The sequence below is a fragment of the Oryza brachyantha genome, chromosome 3, assembly GCF_000231095.2.
Source record: "Oryza brachyantha chromosome 3, ObraRS2, whole genome shotgun sequence".
Lineage (NCBI taxonomy): Eukaryota > Viridiplantae > Streptophyta > Magnoliopsida > Poales > Poaceae > Oryza > Oryza brachyantha.
The window spans coordinates 3,666,704-3,686,188 of NC_023165.2; the positions used below are offsets into that span (position 1 = coordinate 3,666,704).

The 19,485-nt window shown below is 39.0% G+C and overlaps 2 protein-coding genes across 2 annotated transcripts; both read left to right on the forward strand.

Moving 5' to 3' along the window:
• The first annotated feature begins 3,126 nt into the window (after positions 1-3,126).
• LOC107303901 lies at positions 3,127-4,041 on the forward strand. Its single transcript, XM_015835185.1, has 3 exons — positions 3,127-3,190; positions 3,432-3,542; positions 3,652-4,041. The coding sequence occupies exons 1-3, from the start codon at positions 3,131-3,133 to the stop codon at positions 4,009-4,011; spliced, it is 531 nt and encodes a 176-aa protein (XP_015690671.1). The 5' UTR covers positions 3,127-3,130; the 3' UTR covers positions 4,012-4,041.
• A 9,399-nt stretch (positions 4,042-13,440) lies between these two features.
• On the forward strand, positions 13,441-19,476 carry LOC102712786 (protein STRUBBELIG-RECEPTOR FAMILY 7-like). The gene is made up of 16 exons (XM_006649449.3): positions 13,441-13,841; positions 14,818-14,950; positions 15,041-15,112; positions 15,195-15,269; positions 15,353-15,424; positions 15,509-15,580; positions 15,689-15,760; positions 15,839-15,904; positions 15,982-16,047; positions 16,122-16,411; positions 16,494-16,786; positions 17,197-17,468; positions 17,934-18,069; positions 18,390-18,520; positions 18,621-18,777; positions 19,072-19,476. Exons 1-16 carry the CDS (start codon positions 13,709-13,711, stop codon positions 19,210-19,212), a joined length of 2,181 nt encoding a protein of 726 aa, XP_006649512.2. The 5' UTR covers positions 13,441-13,708; the 3' UTR covers positions 19,213-19,476.
• Positions 19,477-19,485: the final 9 nt, after the last annotated feature.

Consider the following 19,485-nt stretch of genomic DNA (forward strand, 5'->3'; position numbering starts at 1 on the left):
CGAAGACGACGGATTTTTTTTTAATTACATATTTTTCATTAAAAATTACAAATCGATACCCAGCCCCCAATGCTAAATATGTTTATATGAATACGCTAAATAACTCATTAGTGATACGTTGAGGTATAGATTTGTAATTTTCTGAAACATAAATACTCTCTCCGGTCAAAATTTACTTCATAAAATACTTTGTATACGTAAACTTTACACTATAAATTTTATATGTAAAATTTTATGCACATAAACTTCGTATACAAAACTTTGGGGTTATTTGTTGGCTACCACAAGTCGTCTAAGCTTGCTGTAACTCAAATTAGCCAAAATTAATTAAGTTAGATGTGTGTTTGGTTTAGTCTATACTTGTGACAAAATTGTCTTTGTCCACGTATCAATGACATGATACATTATGTCAAACTTATCACATGTTCGCTAATTGTGATTTCACTTTTGTTATCCAAACCTTAGTCAAATTAAGTATGTCAACCAAATGACCCTGAATTTATAAGTAGATGCCACGTATATGTATAGTTTTTTTTATAAAACTTTAGACATATAAATATTATACATATTAACTCGAACAGATTAAAAACAATTTGGAAAAAGAAAAAGAAAAACACACATGGACCAGGCCTGTGTGAGTGGATGTCTCTCACTGGACCATCTTATTAGGCCTGGTGTTTAAAAGAAAATTGAGATGGGCCAAGCTAAAAGAAAATAGAGAAGGCCCATCCCAACAGCGCCGTGTGTGGCAGCGGCATTCGCGCCAGATTCTTCCGCGCGAACGTTCGCCACAGAAGCCTTTCCGGTGTGTGGCAACCCTTACCAATATAATTTATTCGTAACATGTATCCCTTTTAATCTTAATGAAATTTGGTTGGTTTTTTCTTCAACCGATTTGGCAAAAAACAATTATTGGTAGCAAATAAAAGATGAAATTATAATAGTCATCACTAATAGTTATATAATTAATGGTAGTTACTAAGGGCACGTATAAAGATGTTTATTAATTGACTCTCTCAATCGTCACGTAAATAAATTTGGTAACGTAGAGAAAAGAGAGGGAAGGAGAGAGAAAAGTGATTGTTATGCATGCAATGACTTAGAGTCGACTCTTAGTATTTATTAAAGAAAACTTTCTTGCATACGGGTAGATAAAAAGAAAACTTGCGCAATAAAACTATTTTATTGTATTAATGAAGAAACCATACCTGACTCTATCCTTGTATGTATTATTGTAAAATATATTTTTGTTACTGATGTGAATTAAATAAGAGTTGATAGTAAACTCTATCTTTAAACATGGTCTAATAGTTAGTAAGAAAGAATAGGAAAGGTGGGCCACTGCAGTTGTAAAGTATAGTACCACTGTACCAATCTTTCAAGGATAAGGAAATAAATAAATAAATGAAATTATCAGGTAGGCCTTAAGCATGGTCCCAAGGTGGTCATGGGAAGCCATGCCCATGGCGCCATGCTCCACCCGGTACAGCAGGCGTGCCTGACTGATTCATCCAAAACGAGACCACTGAAACCGTGAAAACGGCCGACTCCCACATGTGCTTTGTCTACTTTCTCTCCTTCCCCAGATGCAGTAACTCTGCATAAATACATTCCTTTCCAATTATTTATGAGACTAGTAGTTCTTCTCACCAAAATAAATGAGATAAATGATGAGTTGTAATAGCAGGCTATAAGTTAACTAAATGATGAGGTGTAATAGCAGGCTATAAGCCGACTAAATGATGAGGTGGAGGAGAGAGAAGAAGTGGGCTATAAGCTTATAGCCAGCTCTGACACAAATTCTATGAAAAAGACAAATAGGTCATGTATTAATTATAAACAGCTAATTATTACATGAATGGACTAAAAGAAGACCATGAGATTCTTATAGCCAACTTATTAGCTTATTATTAGCCTTGCTCTTATATTACAAGCCTGGGTGTTTCTCCATTGGTGGTAAAAATAAATCTAAAGTATTCGATTTAATTTTATTGAAGGGTTTAAATCTATTTTTTCTACGACCTCACTTAACGCTAGTAAAAACATGAAATGACATAGTGCTCCAAAAGATATGTGACGTATGGGTAAAATCATACATTTCTCACTGCGAAAGGATGTGTCATCAAGTATATACTACAAAGCAATATGATATGATTGAATGGATAAAAAAATCTTACGAAGGATTGATAACATCACAAATACCAACATTGCCTCTAATATATGAGCCAATAAAATACTGATATATCATTATAAATCAACAGGCTATAACTAGTAATATTATCAGCAGAGAGCACCGTAACGTTTCTCGTAATTTATAAATGCTGGGGTTACAGACTTACAGGTCTACACTTACACACGGTGAGATCGATGTTGCTTCTTCATTAGACAGTAAGCATATGAGTGCAGCAGCCACATGGTTGGTTACTTGGTTTGCATGCATGCCGCTTCAGAAGCCACTGCAATCACAGGAACAAGAAGCAGCTAGCAGGCGAGCTCCAAAGTACTACACTATTACCAACTGAGATGAAGAACCGAGGAAAGCAAGCATCCCTGAAGCTTGGAGGGAGAATTTTACGAGTGCTCGATCAGATCAGCCAATCAAACCAGTAAGCACACAAAATTCTAACCAATTAAACTTAAAAACTCTAACACTCGTGCCCTGACATAATCATACTGGCCGCTGTTACACGCCACAGATGATCATGAGTGTTACTGTAACTGCTGTTAAAAAAAGTTTCAGAGGCAAGGCAAAACAACCATGGACCACATTGCTGACGCTCCGTTCATCTGCTCATACCAACTATTGGTCTACTGCTACTGCCGTCTTTAAATGCAAAAGGATCTCAGGGTCTCATCTCATCAGCAGCAGCTGCAGCATTCTGCATTCCCCATTCAATGCCTCGTCGACTACGATCCTTCTCTTCTCGGCCTTCTCGATCGCCTGCCACTGCTTCGAGGATAATGCTGCCAAGTTCATTGTGTTCTTCAGTTCATGTCTGGTTTGATCCTCTCCTGCTTCATTTCTCACATGCATGGATCATGTGAGTCATGAACTAATTTGCTCGTTTCTGCGTGCAGCTAGATTAGCTGTGTGGTGCGCCTTAAGCTGGCTCTAGTTGGTCGGGAAAGGATGAGCAAGCGATGTGATGTTCACAGAGCCAGCTACGATCACCATCGTGATCGTTGCAAGGTGATCGTCTCAGCTCATTCAGTTAGATTGCAAGAATTTAGTAGCAAGATTGCATGGTGTTAGCATTTCATCATTCTTCTTTGCTGTTACGTTAATTGGCACTGAAAACAGCTCGTGCACAACCTATGGCTCCAGTGAAATGGTACCGATTGGTAGTACTATTTGCTAAGCTATATGTAAATTATGAGAAAGTAAGGTAATGTAGTGACACATCTCAACTTGTAATCTCTCATAATCTCAGATCGCAGAAACAACAGGAACACAGGAAGGATGCACTCTTGCTGAAACTGCAGAGAGGAGATCTTCAAGGAAGCTTCAGAACATGTTGGTTTTCCAACTTCTGTCTGACAATGTAAGCTCAGAACTTTTTGGTTTTCTTTTCTTTTCTTTTCAAAAGATAAATTCTGAAAGAAACAAGTAGAAGAAATTATATAATTTAATTGCCATTTCTTCTAACTCAGGTCACGGATGAAGTAACAAGAAGCCAGCTTCTCAGAATTTCAGGGCCCCAAGCGGCAAATGGAAAATCAAAGAAGAAAAACTTAACGTTCTTGGCAAAGTTTCATAGCAAAATAGTTGCTGCCTTGGCATCTGAATCCTCCCCGTGTAGAAACTCATTCCACAAACCCATCATCTCTAGGGAGATACTAGTCAGAGAATACGCCAGATCGGTTCGCATTATCAGACGAACAGCAGCAGTCTGCTTCTCGCCATCGTCAGGTGCTGATGAGGACTACGACCATCTGCCTCACACGCAGCTTGACAAGGTGACCCATGCAATCAGCAGAGAAGAATTTGGCCCTCTTTACCTGGTCACATAATCCATTTCAGTTCCTGATGCAGATGATGCATGGCGCATGAACTTTTTTGTCTGTTAAACCAATGCACACTTAAATGTTGCAAGAACATTGGTATCATGCATGTTGGTGTTGCAGTAACCTATGTTAGACACAAAGGCACAAACGAGACACGAATTTAACGTGGAAAACCTTTGCGAGAAAAACCACGGGCGCCAACTGACAATAACCACTATGAGGATATGATTACAATGCAGGAAAAACAATGAGAACTGTCATCTTCCTGTGCAGACTACAGGAGTATATATAAGGGGAAAATGAGTCCTAGTAGGATTAGGCGAAAGAATTCTATTAGGAAACTAATCTGACTCCTAGTAGGAAACAACTGAGAGAAACCTACTAGGAAACTAATCCGAATATAATTCCAGTTACAATTTGAATCACATATTTAACAATCTCCACCTTGAAACGAATTTCCTCTTGTATCATCAAAATCATCAATCACCAATATACACCTCATAGATCAAATTGATTGCGCGCCAAATAGTCTCTTGGACTATACTGTAACACCAACCAAGCTTGAGCAAAGCTCAAACTTAGTGGCAGGAACTGACTTTGTCATCATGTTAGTTGGATTATCATGAGTACTTATCTTGCATACCTTAACATCACCATCAGCAATAACTTCTCGAATAAAGTGATATCGGACATCAATGTGCTTAGTTCTCGCATGAAACATCTGATCCTTTATAAGGCAAATTACACTTTGACTGTCACAAAATATATTTATGCAAGACGTAACTCCACAAAGCTCAGTATACAAGCCTCTGAGCCAAATAACTTCTTTGCAAGCTTCAGAAATAACCATGTACTCTGCTTCAGTAGTAGATAAGGCAACAGTTGCTTGCAAACTTGCCTTCCAACTAACAGCACAATCTCCAATAGTGAAAACATAACCTGTAAGCGATATTCTCATATCCAAATCTCCAGCAAAATCTAAATCCACATAACCAACAAGTCCATCTCTAGACGTCCCAAACTGCAAACAAGCATTAGAAGTACCACGCAGATATCTGAAAATCTATTGAACTGCTTTTCAATGCTCTTTGCCAGGATTAGCCATGTATCTACTGACAACACTCAATGCATGTGATAAGTCAGGACGCGAACATACCATGGCATACATGAGTGAACCAACTGCACTTGAATATGGAACTCTAAACATGTACTCAATATCAACTTCTGATTGTAGACAGAAATCTGGAGATAATCTGAAATGTGTAGCTAAAGGAATGCTCACTGGTTTTGCATCATGCATATTAAAGCGACGAAGGACCTTTTCAATATAACCTTTCTGGCTAAGATATAACTTGCCAGACTGTCTTTCTCTGGTAATTTCCATACCGAGAATTTTCTTCGCGACACCTAAATCCTTCATCTCAAACTCACTACTCAGTTGTGCCTTCAACTTTACTATCTCTGATTTGTCTTTTGCAGCAATCAACATATCATCAACATAAAGAAGCATATATATAGTTGAACCATTAACCTCTTTGAGATAAACACAACTATCAAATTGTGATCTTTGAAATTCTGAGAAAGCATGAAAGAGTCAAATCTCTTGTACCATTGCCGAGGTGATTGTTTCAACCCATATAGGGACTTATCCAGCCTACAGACAAGGTTTTCTTTACCAGGAACAACAAAACCCTCAGGTTGCTCCATATAGATGTACTTCTAACTCCCCATGTAAAAATGCAGTTTTCACATCTAATTGCTCTAGTTCATAATCATGCATTGCAACAATACCAAGTAAAGTGTGAATTGAATTATGCTTCACAACTGGGGAAAACACATCATTGAAATCAATACCTGGAATCTAGCTATATCCTTTAGCAACTAACCTTGTTTTGTATCTTGCCTCATCAGTTGGAGATATACCTTCCTTTCTTTTGAAATCCATTTGCAACGGACAGGTTTCTTCTCCTTTGGCAATTCCACCAATTTCCAATTTTGATTCTTTTCAAGTGACTCCATCTCATTATGCATGGCTGCTATCTATCTATTGCTATTGGCAGAAACAATAGCCTCAGAATATGAAGAAGGCTCTGCATTACCTTCGATTTCTTCCGCCACACTCATAGCATAAGCAACTATGTTCGCTTCTTCTATCAATCTTTGAGGGGCTTTAATATTTCGTCTAGCTCTGCCTTGTGCAATAGAGTATTTTGGTGACTGCTCAACAACAGAAGAGTCTGACTCTTCAGTAACATGTGCATCTTGGTTAATAGCAATATTCTCTTTTTCTGGTGCATGTCCTGAACTGATCAAGCGCTCCACCTGCACGCTTGCTTTCTGCTGACTCTCAACAGGAACATTAGTAGAAGACTTATCATTCAACATAACTAATTCATTGAAGATGACATTTCTACTAATCACAACCTTTTTGGTTTCAGGACACCATAACTTGTAGGCTTTCACAACAAAAGGATAACCAAGAAAAATGCACTTAATAGCTCTAGGCTCCAATTTACCATTATCAACGTGAGCATAAGCAGTACAACCAAATACTTTCAGGTCTGAATAATTAGCTGGGGAACCAGACCACATCTCAATTGGAGTCTTCTTATCGATGGCATAACTGGGTGAGCGATTAATGAGATAACAAGCAGTGGAAGCGGCTTCCGCCCAAAACCGTCTAGGTAAACCTGCATTTGATAGCATGCAACAGGCCTTTGAGATAATTGTCCTGTTCATATGCTCAACTACACCGTTCTATTGAGGTGTATGCGAAATGGTGTAGTGGCACACATTGCCTTCTGACCTGCAATATGATTTAAATTGCCTAGAACAGAACTCCATCCCATTATCAGTACGAAGGATTTTCACCTTCCTTTCAGTCTGTCTTTCGACCATAGTCTTCCACTCCTTAAATACTGAAAAGGCTTCAAATTTGTGCTTTAGAAAATAGGACCAAACTTTTCTCGAATAATCATCAACGATAGTCATCATATAACAAGCACCTCCAAATGACCTCTTACGAGCAGGACCCCATAAGTCAGAATGCACATAATCAAGAATACCTTCAGTAGTATGTGTAGATGTGGTAAACTTCACCCTCTTGTGTTTGCCAAAGATACAATGCTCACAAAATTTCAACTTTCCGATGTTTTGTCCATCTAGTAATCCTCTCTTGCTCAATTCTGCCAAACCAATTTCACTCATATGCCCAAGGCGCATATGCCAAAGATCAGTAACACTAGAATTCGATAATGGATCGGTAACTGCAGCAACATTACTTATTATCGTAGTACCTCGTAGATGGTATAAATCGGTAGTCTTAATGTCAGCTTTCATCACAACAAGAGAGCCTTTTATTACCTTCAAAATTTCGTCTCCACCGGAATATCTGTATCCTTTGCGCTCAAAAGTAGACAAAGAGATGAGATTTCTCTTCAAACTGGGAATATGCCGCACATCTGACAATGTTCTAACACAGCCATCAAACATCTTGATCTGTATCGTATCAATGCCCGTAACTTTGCAGGGCGTATTATCACCCATCAAAACATTACCACCTTGTACAGTTTCATAGGTAGCAAACCAATCCCTATAGGGCACATATGATAGGTGTATCCAGTATCAAGAAGCCACTGGTCACTGGTTTGTACACGACCAGCATAAGCAACCAGTAATTATGCATCTGGTTTATCATCAGTAGCAACTGCGGCTTTACCTTGCTCTTCTTGCTTACCTTTCGATCTGTAATTTCCCTTTTGCTTTTCTTTGTTCTGTAGCTTCCAACAATTAGAAATATCATGTCCACCTTTCTTGCAGTATTTGCACGACTTATACCTGCCTCTAGACTTTGATCTCCCGCGGTAGCTACTAGAACTTTTGTCTCTTGATTTGTTGTTCGTGTTCTTCTCCTGTTGTCTGCCCCGAACAACCAAGCTTTCTGCTTGTGAATTAGAACCTTCAGAAGGTACCATCTTCTTCATCTTTTCTTTGGCATTCAAAGCATTATAAACTTCTTGCAAAGTTAGAGTATCACGACTATACAATATAGTATCTCTGAAATTTGCATATGAGCTAGGCAGCGAGCACAACAGAATAAGGCCTAAATCCTTTTCATCATACTTTATCTCCATGGACTCAAGGTCAGCAACAATTTCCTTGAAAGTGGAGAGATGATCCATCACAGACCCATCATCTTGCAACTTGTGCAAAAATAACTTTTGCTTCAGGTGCATCTTGCTGGTCAAATCTTTTGTCATGCATGTCTGTTCCAGCTTCAACCACAGTGCGGCGGCTGTCTTCTCCTTAAGCACCTCCTGCAAAATATTATTAGATAGATGAAGATGGATATATGCCATAGCCTTACGGTCTCTTTTCTTCTCATCGTCGGACCAATCATTTGTCCTTTTGTTGTTGAATCCATCAAGCGCATCATCCAAATCTTGCTGTGCAAGAATTGCACGCATCTTCACTTGCCACAATGAGAATCTTGTGTCTCGATCCAAAAGAGGTAGATCATACTTCAAACTCGCCATTGGGAATAAATCATGAATCTGCTGGTATTAATTTATTGAACCCTAGCAGATACGCGAAACTCCAGTGCTCGAAACGTGGCACAATAGATGATCTGATAGCTTTCGGGGTACACAAGATCGGGTAAACGTAGCAATTGAACCAAAAATAATAATTTACTGTAGCTGCTACAGTAACCTGGATGGATTTGATGGAACGAGCTGTTTGCTTCTCCTCTACGTGCTTGAGAGCAGTAGAGAAAAAAAACAATTTGCTTCCTCCATGCGTGCGCGCGCCTGCTGAGTCACGGCACAGACTTTGATTTGATCTCGCCTGAATAATGCAATTCGACGAAACAGCGACTCCGTAGATCGCCGAGAAAACCCGGTCGGCGGCAGCAGCGTAGCGTAGATTAATCTTCGCGGAGTACCACTTGGTAGACACAAAGGCACAAACGAGACACGAATTTAATGTGGAAAACCCTTGCGGGAAAAACCACGGGCGCCAACCGATATTAATCACTGAGGATATGATTACAATGCAGGGGAAACAATGAGAACTGTCATCTTCCTGTGCAGACTACAAGAGTATATATAAGGGGAAAATCTAAGAGTCCTAGTAGGATTAGGCGAAAGAATCCTATTAGCAAACTAATCTGACTCCTAGTAGAAAACAACTGGGAGAAATCTACTAGAAAACTAATCCGAATATAATTCCAGTTATATTTCGGATCACATATTTAACCTTGAGCATCTAATTTTAATGATGTGGATGGAATAACAGATACCAATGTGACGTTCTGCGAGTTACTACAAGCTGTGACCTTTGCAAGAAATTCTCTTTTTTTCCACCCCAAATTCCCCATTTATGAACTAGTGAATACATGCACGACATCACATTGCTCAAATGAAGTTAGTTGCCATGTCTCCATTGAGCAGCACCCGATCACCACTAAATGGAAAAGACAGAAACAAAAGGACCAGAAGTGCAGAATGATCCTACTAAACAATAGCAACATAAAAAGACGTTAGCACTTAGCAACCACTAACAGGTATTGAGTGAGAGCAAACGAACATGAAAGTGATGAAACAAACCATAAGGCCCAAAGGAACAAAGCACTACACAGACACAGTGTCACCAACCTCACGGTCCACCAAACCTAACCCTTGCTCCGTACGTGCCTTGGTAACCTAATTTGTTCGTACCAACCCAACATTAACGACAAACCAAAACAGCATCTGTTAATCGAGAAGGGCTCACATGTAGTTGTGTGAAACCATGTTCTGCTGTTTTGCAGGGTACGTTTGCAGCATCTTGGAGTCGTATTCGTAAATCAGAGCACCGCACTTGCTGGTTTTAACGACATTACTCCGATGGTGATTTGAAAAGCCAAACGACATATTTACAAACGGAAGTTAATTTATAAATAAAAATTCTATATATGTATTCCTACGATCTAAAAACAAATGCTGGAAAATAAACTTTTATGAATTTTTTCCCAAAATCAACTTCAAATTTAAGGTTGAAAATTTATTATAAGTATAGGCGACAGCGAAAAATACGAGTGCTTAAATTTGGAGTTTGTTTTTTGGATTTTTTACTGAAGTTTATTTTCTAGCCTTGCCTTTTAGATCTTTAAGAATATATATGTAATTTTTATTCATAATTTTTTTTACAAATTGTCGTTTGACTTTTTTTTAATGGAAAACAAAACAATCCACCCCAGTGGTTAGTTGGAGAGTTACTCTCTCCAAGTCTGAACTGAAGCAGAAAAGTCCTATAAACCGAGCCAGATATTCAGAATTCAGAAGGATCTGCAACAAAGGCCTTATTTAGTTTCTAAATTTTTTTAAAAAAAACATCATATCGAATTTTTAATACCTAAATAAAGCATTAAACATATATAAACCAAAAAACTAATTGCACAGTTATGGAAGAAATCTTAAGACGAATCTTTTGAGTCTAATTAGCCCATGATTAGCTATAAGTGCTACAGTAACCAACGTATGCTAATGACGGATTAATTAGGTTCAAAAGATACGTCTCGTGGTTTCTAGGCTAGCCGTGAAATTAGTTTTTTTATTCGTGTCCAAAAACTACTTACGATATTCGATTAAACATTTGACGTGACAATTCTCCTAAAAATTTTCTCACTCTAAACGCCACCAAAATCCTTAAAACACACATCTCGCCACGCTTGCTTTTACCGCCTTTTTTGTTGACAGATTTCTTGCTATCACGAGTTTGCCTGCACGGCGTTCTTGAAAGATCATCTCGATCAGAATGCAAAGCTGTCATTCAGAACACCTCCAGTGCAAGATGAAAACAACTTATTTACTTACCAAAAATAGTTTATGAATAAACTTTTATATAGTAATCTTAATAGTCTAAAAGCAACGGCTAAAAAATAAAATATGATAAAAAACTTAAAAAATTAAAAATTTGACTTATAAGTATTAAAGAAAAGATAGTACATAAGTCCGAAAGTGTTCCAATGGACAACCTCCATGACACTTGTGCACGAATCTGACTAAGACCTCTCAGAAAAAAAGAAAACATAATCTGATTGGGAGATGCTACCATTTTCGCTTGACGCGTGCGAGCGTGGAGCGAAGCAGGCCTGTTTGGAGCTTTTGTTAGCCAGAGCTTTTCTCAAAAGCTGCTTCTATCATAAACTGTCTCAAACGATTCATAGTTTTTGGGAATCTGTAGTTACAGATTGTGGAAAATGAACTAAGAATCCAGAATCTAGAGAAGCTGGGTTTAGAAGCTTTTTCAGATTAAAACTGACTACCAGGCAGCTGCTTATTAGAATCTAAAGCTCCATAGACTGGCCCTATATTTAGGATCAGATCGGCATGTCTCGCTCTGCTGTTCGGTCACATGTTGCTGTCCGTCCATGGCGCTAGGCATTCCAGCTTAGCTAGCTCCCGGAATTTTTGTAATGGAACTGATGATATTTTTTTAAGTCACTCGTTAGGTGCTAACGTGGACTTAATCATCATCAGCAACGCCTCAGTGCTAATGTCGATTTTGTCCCTTCTCCTTTCCATTGAATCCTGATCGTATTTATAGCTTTTGCAAAGTTTTCTGGTATGTTAGCCTGAAGGTTTTAACTTTAAGATTTTACCCCTGAAGGGCTCCTTTGAAACACATGACTGACAAAAATCAAGAAATACAAATACATAGGATTTTGCCAAGTAGACTAGTACAAAATAGAGTATCGCAAAACATAGAAAAAACGGCAATTTGGTTGGGCTGCAATAAAAAAATCTTAAACTTGAAGAGATGAAGACTAAAAAAACTTTTTTGTCTCCCTTTTTTAACAAGGGAAAGCCATAGGTATTATGAAGGATTTGTTTCCTATAGGAAATAATCCTATGAAGCTCTTTAAAAATCAAATGATTGACTTCTACCAATTCCTTTGAAAATCCTATAAAATGAGTCATTCTAGAGGGATTTTGGAGAAACATAAGCATAATGTCTCATATCATGTTTTTTTTTGTGTCTTGAATTCCTACCTTTTTCTTGGGTGCCAATCAAACAACATTTTTTAAGTTTTCATGTGTCTTTAAATCCTATAGAAATTTAACGTGTGTGATTCCTACGTTTTTTTATATTCCTACAATTTCACATTTGTGTGTTTCAAGGATACCCTTTATGAGATCGAGCATAATGTTAAATTTTCTCCAAAAACTATATGAAATCAGACATTCTATGTGAATTTCATATGATTCGATAGAACCTAATCCTTTTTAAGGACCATACAGTAAAAAGTCACAGGATTAAAACCCTACAAAATTTCTATGCTTTTTTATTTAAATCAAAGGGGCCTAAAGGTGTAATTTTTTTGTCAGATATTCGATGGGCCGTCAGGTCTCAAATTCTCACTAAACAAAACAAAAACGCCAATGCTAATTAATTGCCACGACATGGAGACCATGCTATCACGATACGCGTAAGGAGTTCGCCTCCACTACCAGCTGTTCATGTTCTTGTGAATTTTCGCTGTTGAAATACCATCCTGGCATACAGACATACAACGTACAATGTTTGACCTCCAAGATTTATTTTTTTCCTTCTCCTTTTCTTTTATCAAAATAAAGAACCCACATTATTATCGTATTATTGGTAGGATCCAGCTAGTTAGCATGACACATGCAAATCACAGAAAGTCTGAAACATCACACCGTGTCACTCCTACTAACCCATGTTGCGACGACGGCGACTCCATCCTGCATAATTGTGGCCTCTCTTCTTCTCTTTTCCATGAAAAAGAAAAAACATTTAGACATCTGGATGAACACATTATTAGACAATTACAGTACACCTTTGCATGCATCGGACGTAAACCGCACGGGACACTCAGATGATTTATTATGTTGGATCGTACTTTGTCCAAAATTGTACAGCAGCAGTAACCCTGACGCAACTCAAGAATTTCTTTTGTTTGAGACACCTGCAGGCTCTCTGCATCATCAACTAATGGTGGAGGTTAGTACTAGTGCTAGACTGCTAGTAGTACCAGATGCGAAGCTGCCTCACGAATTCCAACTCAAATTCTGCGGTTCAGAGCTCAGGGGCCACCGCTGAGCCGCTGACACAAGTATCTGTGCGCGGTTTAGTGCATTTTTGTAATTCCAAATCCAACCTCTGAAGAATGATTACAGCTAAGAACAACTGGTTTGTTTTCTTGTTCATGCACATGAAAATGCAGATGCATCCTGGAGTAATTTAATCTCGCTAAATGAATCCAGGGGTAAAATTGTCGAATGTGTCAGCTTTTTTTCCTTAAAAAAATCCGAGCTTTCCTTTTTACCTTTTTCTTTTTGAAGAATATAATTCGTCCCCGAATCTGATGTTCTACTATTGAATGAGCCCGGCTGCTCAATTGACAAGAAAGCCCTTGAAAGGGACACCTGCAACTGCAATTGACCTCATCGTTGTTGTCCCGTTCCTGGTGCCAGCTGCTGCTGCGCTACTCCCCACTGCACAATTCAAGAACACGGAGAGAAAGGTTGAAACTTTGAAAGCAGCGGCAGCAGCAGCAGAAGAAGAGAGGAGACAAATAAATTGGATAGAGGCCATAAAAGGGATCTTTTAATGCCAAGAAAGCGCATTTCTTTGCGTTTTTAGGGGGATATTGCGTGTGACTGGGAGAGCATTGGTGATTTGGTGTGTGGGGGAAAAGATGGGAAGAAGGGGGCGAGGTGGCGGAATGGCGGATGCGCCATGGCTGCCTCTTCTGCTGCTCCTGGGCTGCTTCTGCAGCATTTGGCCCCAGAGGCAAATCTTGGTTGCTGCAGACACCGACCCTAATGATGGTGAGCCAGAATCTAGAATCTTCTCTCTTTTTGCGGGGCTGGTCTTTTTGTTCCAGAGCTGCTGGATTAATCCGTGGAGTTCTCTGCTCGAATTTGAGTGTTTGAGAGTTTTCTGGTGCTGTTCGTCCGGCTGGTTCGCTGTTGGTACCGACTTTTGGTAGATTCAGTTTTGGAGCGGGGAAATGCTTGGACAAGCTTCCGGTTATCCAAATCTTTGTTCGTTTTAGACTTCTTAGGTTGCAAAATCTGATCTTTGCGCAAGAATGATCTGGATGTACATCTTTTCCTTATAGTGAACAAGACGGTACATATTTTGATGGTTTAGTCAAGCTTACCTTTCTGATTTTTGTTGATAGAAATGGGCCTTTCTGCCCTGGTGTGGTTAACTTCTGCTAATCTGAGCAAGGAAATGCACCGGATTTGGTGGGAAATCTTGTATGCCTATTGTTTTCCTTCTGTTCCTACTAACCAAATTTGGACCTCGCTACCTCAGTTATGGTTACACTCGTACTTGTTGAATCTCAATTAAGGAGGAATTTCGTGCAAAGCATTGTCTGGATCGTGAACGGCTTTCTTCTTCTTCTTCTTCTTTTTTTTCTTTTTGGGGAGAAACAATTTTTAGTTTATCAGTTCAAAGCACAAAATGCAGTCGCTTTCCTTTCACGTTCCTTTGTTTGACCCTCTTTCACCTTTCGTTTTTTTCCCCTTATTGTTCGGTGGAACATGTCAAAAATTGGCCCAGATTTGCTATGAGCATTTCAGCTTTCTTATTCCTTTCGATTTTCCCCTAAAGCTGTTATGCTGTTCTTTCTTGTAAACCTGAATCCATGCATTGGTATATATGGACACTTGAGCTTTCAAGTTTGCTAACGGTTCGTTTAGTGACACTCATTATCTACTATCTAGTCTTTAGTGTTATAATTAGGCCCGGTGAGAAAAGTGTTGTAATTATTTGCTCTTTATCACTTCCATGCAGTTACTGTCCTCAATACACTCTTCACTAGCCTGAATTCTCCGGGCCAGCTCAAAGGTTGGCAGGCAAGTGGTGGAGACCCTTGTGGGCAATCATGGCAGGGTATCACGTGCTCAGGATCATCAGTTACTGCAATGTGAGCCTCATCATGAAGCAAAGTAGTAGTTACTAGACCATCTTCTTTCTTACTTCCTCTTAGTACATTTTCTTGTGTTTGATGCTGTAGCAAATTATCAAGCTTGGGGCTCTCAGGGAATTTGGCCTACAATATGAATACCATGGGTTCATTGATTGAGATGTGAGTATCTGAAGTTATTCCTGCCTGGTCACGTCTAGTGACAGTTCAGTTGATAACAGTCTTAATTGATTCTTCGATGCAGTGATATGAGCCAAAACAACCTTGGTGGTGGCCAACAGATACAGTACAATCTTCCCACTTCTAAGCTTGAGAGGCTGTAAGTTCCTCAAATGAAGCTGTGCTTTAGAAAGTACCTCAGATTTTCTGTTGCCAGATGTGCTAAGTGGTTATTGTTTGCAGCAATCTCGCAGGAAACCAGTTCACTGGAAATTTGCCCTATTCAATTTTCTCTATGAATAATCTAAAGTATCTGTGAGTATCTTCGCGAACCTCAAGTTGATTTCCCTATAAATTTCTATGTTAATAGACCTAAATGTTTTCTTCTTGTACGTGCAGAAATCTTAATCATAACCAATTACAAGGAAATATAACTGATGTATTTTCCAGCCTTTATAGCTTGACAACACTGTGAGTACTTCTGTGTGTTTAATCATAGCCTTTATAGCGTGGTCTTAACTTGTGTGTTTTAAATCCTTGTTGTTCACTTTCCATTTCCCTATGTGATGTGTGATGCAGGGATCTTTCCTTCAATTCTCTTACCGGTGACCTACCGCAAGGATTCACTTCATTATCAAGCCTGAAAAAATTGTAAGAAATGGACTTTTTATCTAAGTAGACATGTCTTTTAAGAGTGACTTGCCTCTGATCCATTCTCATTCTTCCCAGATATTTGCAGAACAATCAATTTACTGGTTATATCAATGTCCTTGCTAATCTCCCCCTTGATGATCTGTAAGAAATCAACCTATAAGTAATCAATCCTTATTTGCATGTGCAGTACCACATCTCATATCTTTGATTTTCTATAGGAATGTTGCAAACAATCGTTTCACTGGCTGGATTCCTAGTCAGCTTAAGAAGATAAACAGTCTACAGTGAGTTCTCTTGGCTTATGAACATGCAAATTTGTGAGAGATGTATCCTGAACCAATATGGTCCTTGTGTACAGAACTGATGGAAATTCTTGGAGTACTGGGCCAGCACCACCACCACCGCCATATACAGCTCCCCCTCCACCAAACCGGCCAAACAGCCCAGGTCAAAACAATGGTGATTCAAGTTCTGGTGGAAGCTCTGGGATAGGTGGTGGAGGCGTAGCAGGCATTGTCATATCACTGCTGGTAGTTGGAGCAGTCGTTGCATTCTTTGTGATAAGAAGAAGAAAACGCAAAGCGGCAATGGAAGAACATTTTGAACAGCACCAGCCATTCACTTCATTCCCTTCAAACGAAGTTAAAGGTCTGTTTGACTGATACCTTGCTGGTCATCATACTTTTTTTTTCTCCATTTTATACAATTATCTGAAAATTTGCTTCTGCAGATGTTGCAGACATGAAGCCTATTGAAGAGTCTGCCACAATAGATATAGAGTCTTTGCCTTCCCCTGCCTCAATTAGTTTGAAGCCACCCCCCAAGATTGAACGCCACAAGTCATTCGATGACGATGATTTATCAAACAAGCCTGTCATGAAGAAAACCAATGTGCCACCTATAAAGGCAGATGTTTATTCAGTTGCAGATCTGCAGATGGCAACAGATAGCTTTAACATGGACAACCTTGTTGGAGAGGGTACTTTTGGACGTGTTTATAGGGCCCAGTTCACTGATGGAAAGGTATGCTACAATTTTCTCTATGCTATTATTGTATATTTGAAGTAAATGAAAATTGCCTTTAGTGGCGATTGTAAGGTCCTTGAAAAAGGTGGCTATACTTGTGGTTCTGGATTTCTGGTAGTCATGCACAACATGCCTGCAAACTGCAATAGACTCTTGCTATAACATTCCATGCATTCATTATCACATTGGCAAAAAGGTGCAAGTAATACAAAGCCAAGAAGAAAATTATGCCTTAAATTCTGTCATGATCCCATGAGTAAAAATCAACGAGCATATAAGTATTCCTTGCAAATTGGATGCCTTTTAGTTCTTTATGTTACCATATTTCCCCTTTTGCTTTTGAAGCTATTTAGGTAGTGACACAATTTGAGATATTTAGATTTACTTTTTTTGTTTACTCTTTTCAGGTTCTTGCTGTGAAGAAACTAGATAGTACCGTGATGCCATTCCATTCATCTGATGATTTTGCTGAACTAGCCTCAGACATTTCAAAACTGCACCACCCGAATCTCAATGAGCTTGTGGGCTATTGCATGGAACATGGGCAACACTTGCTTGTTTATGATTTCCACAGGAATGGATCGCTCCATGATCTACTCCATCTTTCAGACGAATACAGCAAGCCACTTAGTTGGAACTCTCGTGTCAAGATCGCACTAGGCTCTGCCCGTGCACTGGAGTAAGTGAAAAACGAAGTCTCTATATCATGTTGATCTGCTGTTCTGGCATTATACATATTAAATTTGTACAATTTTAGCTGTCTTGTGTGTTCGTATCCAATTAAACAGGAGAAGAAGGGCCCTGTTTATTTTCATCCATTATCCATAATAGTTACAGATCAAATGATTTATTGCTAGCTTCACAAATTTAATTGGAAATCTTGTTAATCACAAATCAGAGTATGAATACGTCTGACAACCATATCATATAATCTGAATTTTTTTAAACTAGAAATATCCTTTGCATATTGTGTTTATGTGTAGAACTACAGTTGTGTGTTTCTTCTCATGCTTTATTTGAATGTGGGATATCAGTTATAAATTATGGAATAGTATTGCCACTTTATGTATGGTAGCATTCTATGCTCCTTTTGAAATATGATTTGTAGATGCCTTATCATTTCTTCTGAAAATATTATTTGTAGATATCTTCATGAAATATGTTGTCCATCCATCATCCATAAGAATTTCAAGTCATCCAACATTCTACTGGATTCAGAATTCAATCCACACCTTTCAGATGCTGGTCTTGCAAGCTTTATTTCTGATGCAGAATTCCAGGTATAGCTCTGACTGATATATCCAACTACCCATTTTAAGAGGCTGTTAGTCTGTTACACAGTTGTGTTAAATAATAATAAAAAAAATCAGCACTGAGATAACCCTTGGCTTGCTGAACTATCAAGAAACTGATTAATAGGCTAATAGAAATTGCTGGGGAACTGATTAGAGGCTAGAAGTTGCTGGCAGTGATGTCTCCGTTTCCTGTTTATTCTTGTATTTATCAATATTTATGAGTTATTTCCACCCAAGCATTTTATAAACCATGACTAACTAATGATTGTATTCATGTTCATTGTGGGAAAAAAAAAACTATGCAGGCAGCGCAACAGAGTGCTGGTTGCACTGCCCCAGAGGTGGATATGACTGGTCAATATACACTCAAGAGCGATGTCTACAGCTTTGGAGTAGTCATGCTAGAGCTTTTGACGGGACGCAGACCATTCGATAGGTATCTATCTTCTCATCAGCTCAAACCAGTTTTCAGCTTGTGCACAATTTCAAATTTAGTAACCGATGGACCTTTGTGTGATTGTGACTTTGCATTACAGCACTAAACCTAGGCCAGAGCAGTCGCTCGTGCGGTGGGCGACTCCCCAGCTGCATGACATCGATGCGTTGGACAGGATGGTCGATCCTGCACTGAAGGGTCTGTACCCTGCCAAGTCTCTGTCACGGTTTGCCGACGTGCTCGCGTTGTGTGTCCAGGTAGGACTTCACCCCTCTTCTGTGCAGAAGTTTTGCAATACTCCCTCCATCTTTTTTTCAATTGACGCTGTTGACTTTTGGATCTGCGCTTGACCATTTGTCTTATTCAGTAATTTTATATAATTATTAATTATTTTGTTATAATTTGATTTACTATTAAAGTAACTTTAAGCATGAATAAGATGAATGGTCAAACATAGATATAACAATCAACGATGTCGATTAAAAAAAATCGGAGGAAGAACTAACCACCTACATGTGAACTGAACCTTATGAAACAAATTCATGTTACAGCCTGAACCAGAATTCAGGCCACCAATGTCAGAGGTGGTGCAAGCATTGGTTCGGCTTGTCCAGAGGGCCAACATGACGAAGAGAATGCTCGATGGAGATTCTTCGCGCCGAGCAGACGACCAAGACCAAGATTTCATATGATATGACAAAAAACAAAAACCCTAGCTTTCCTGCTACATCTCAATTCTCAAATTGTATTTATTTTGTTCGCCTAGCGCCTAATGGAGAGAGGCATGGGAGAAGAAAAATAGGAACAGAATTGGTTTCACCAGTACATATTCACAGTTCACAGGTGTTGCTTGTTATAAAATGTAGGACCAGTTTGTGTGATTGTGTCATCTCTACAGATCAGCATGCTGATTCTCCATTAATGCCGTCCCGCAAGATCATTTGGTTATTATCATCTGCATAAGC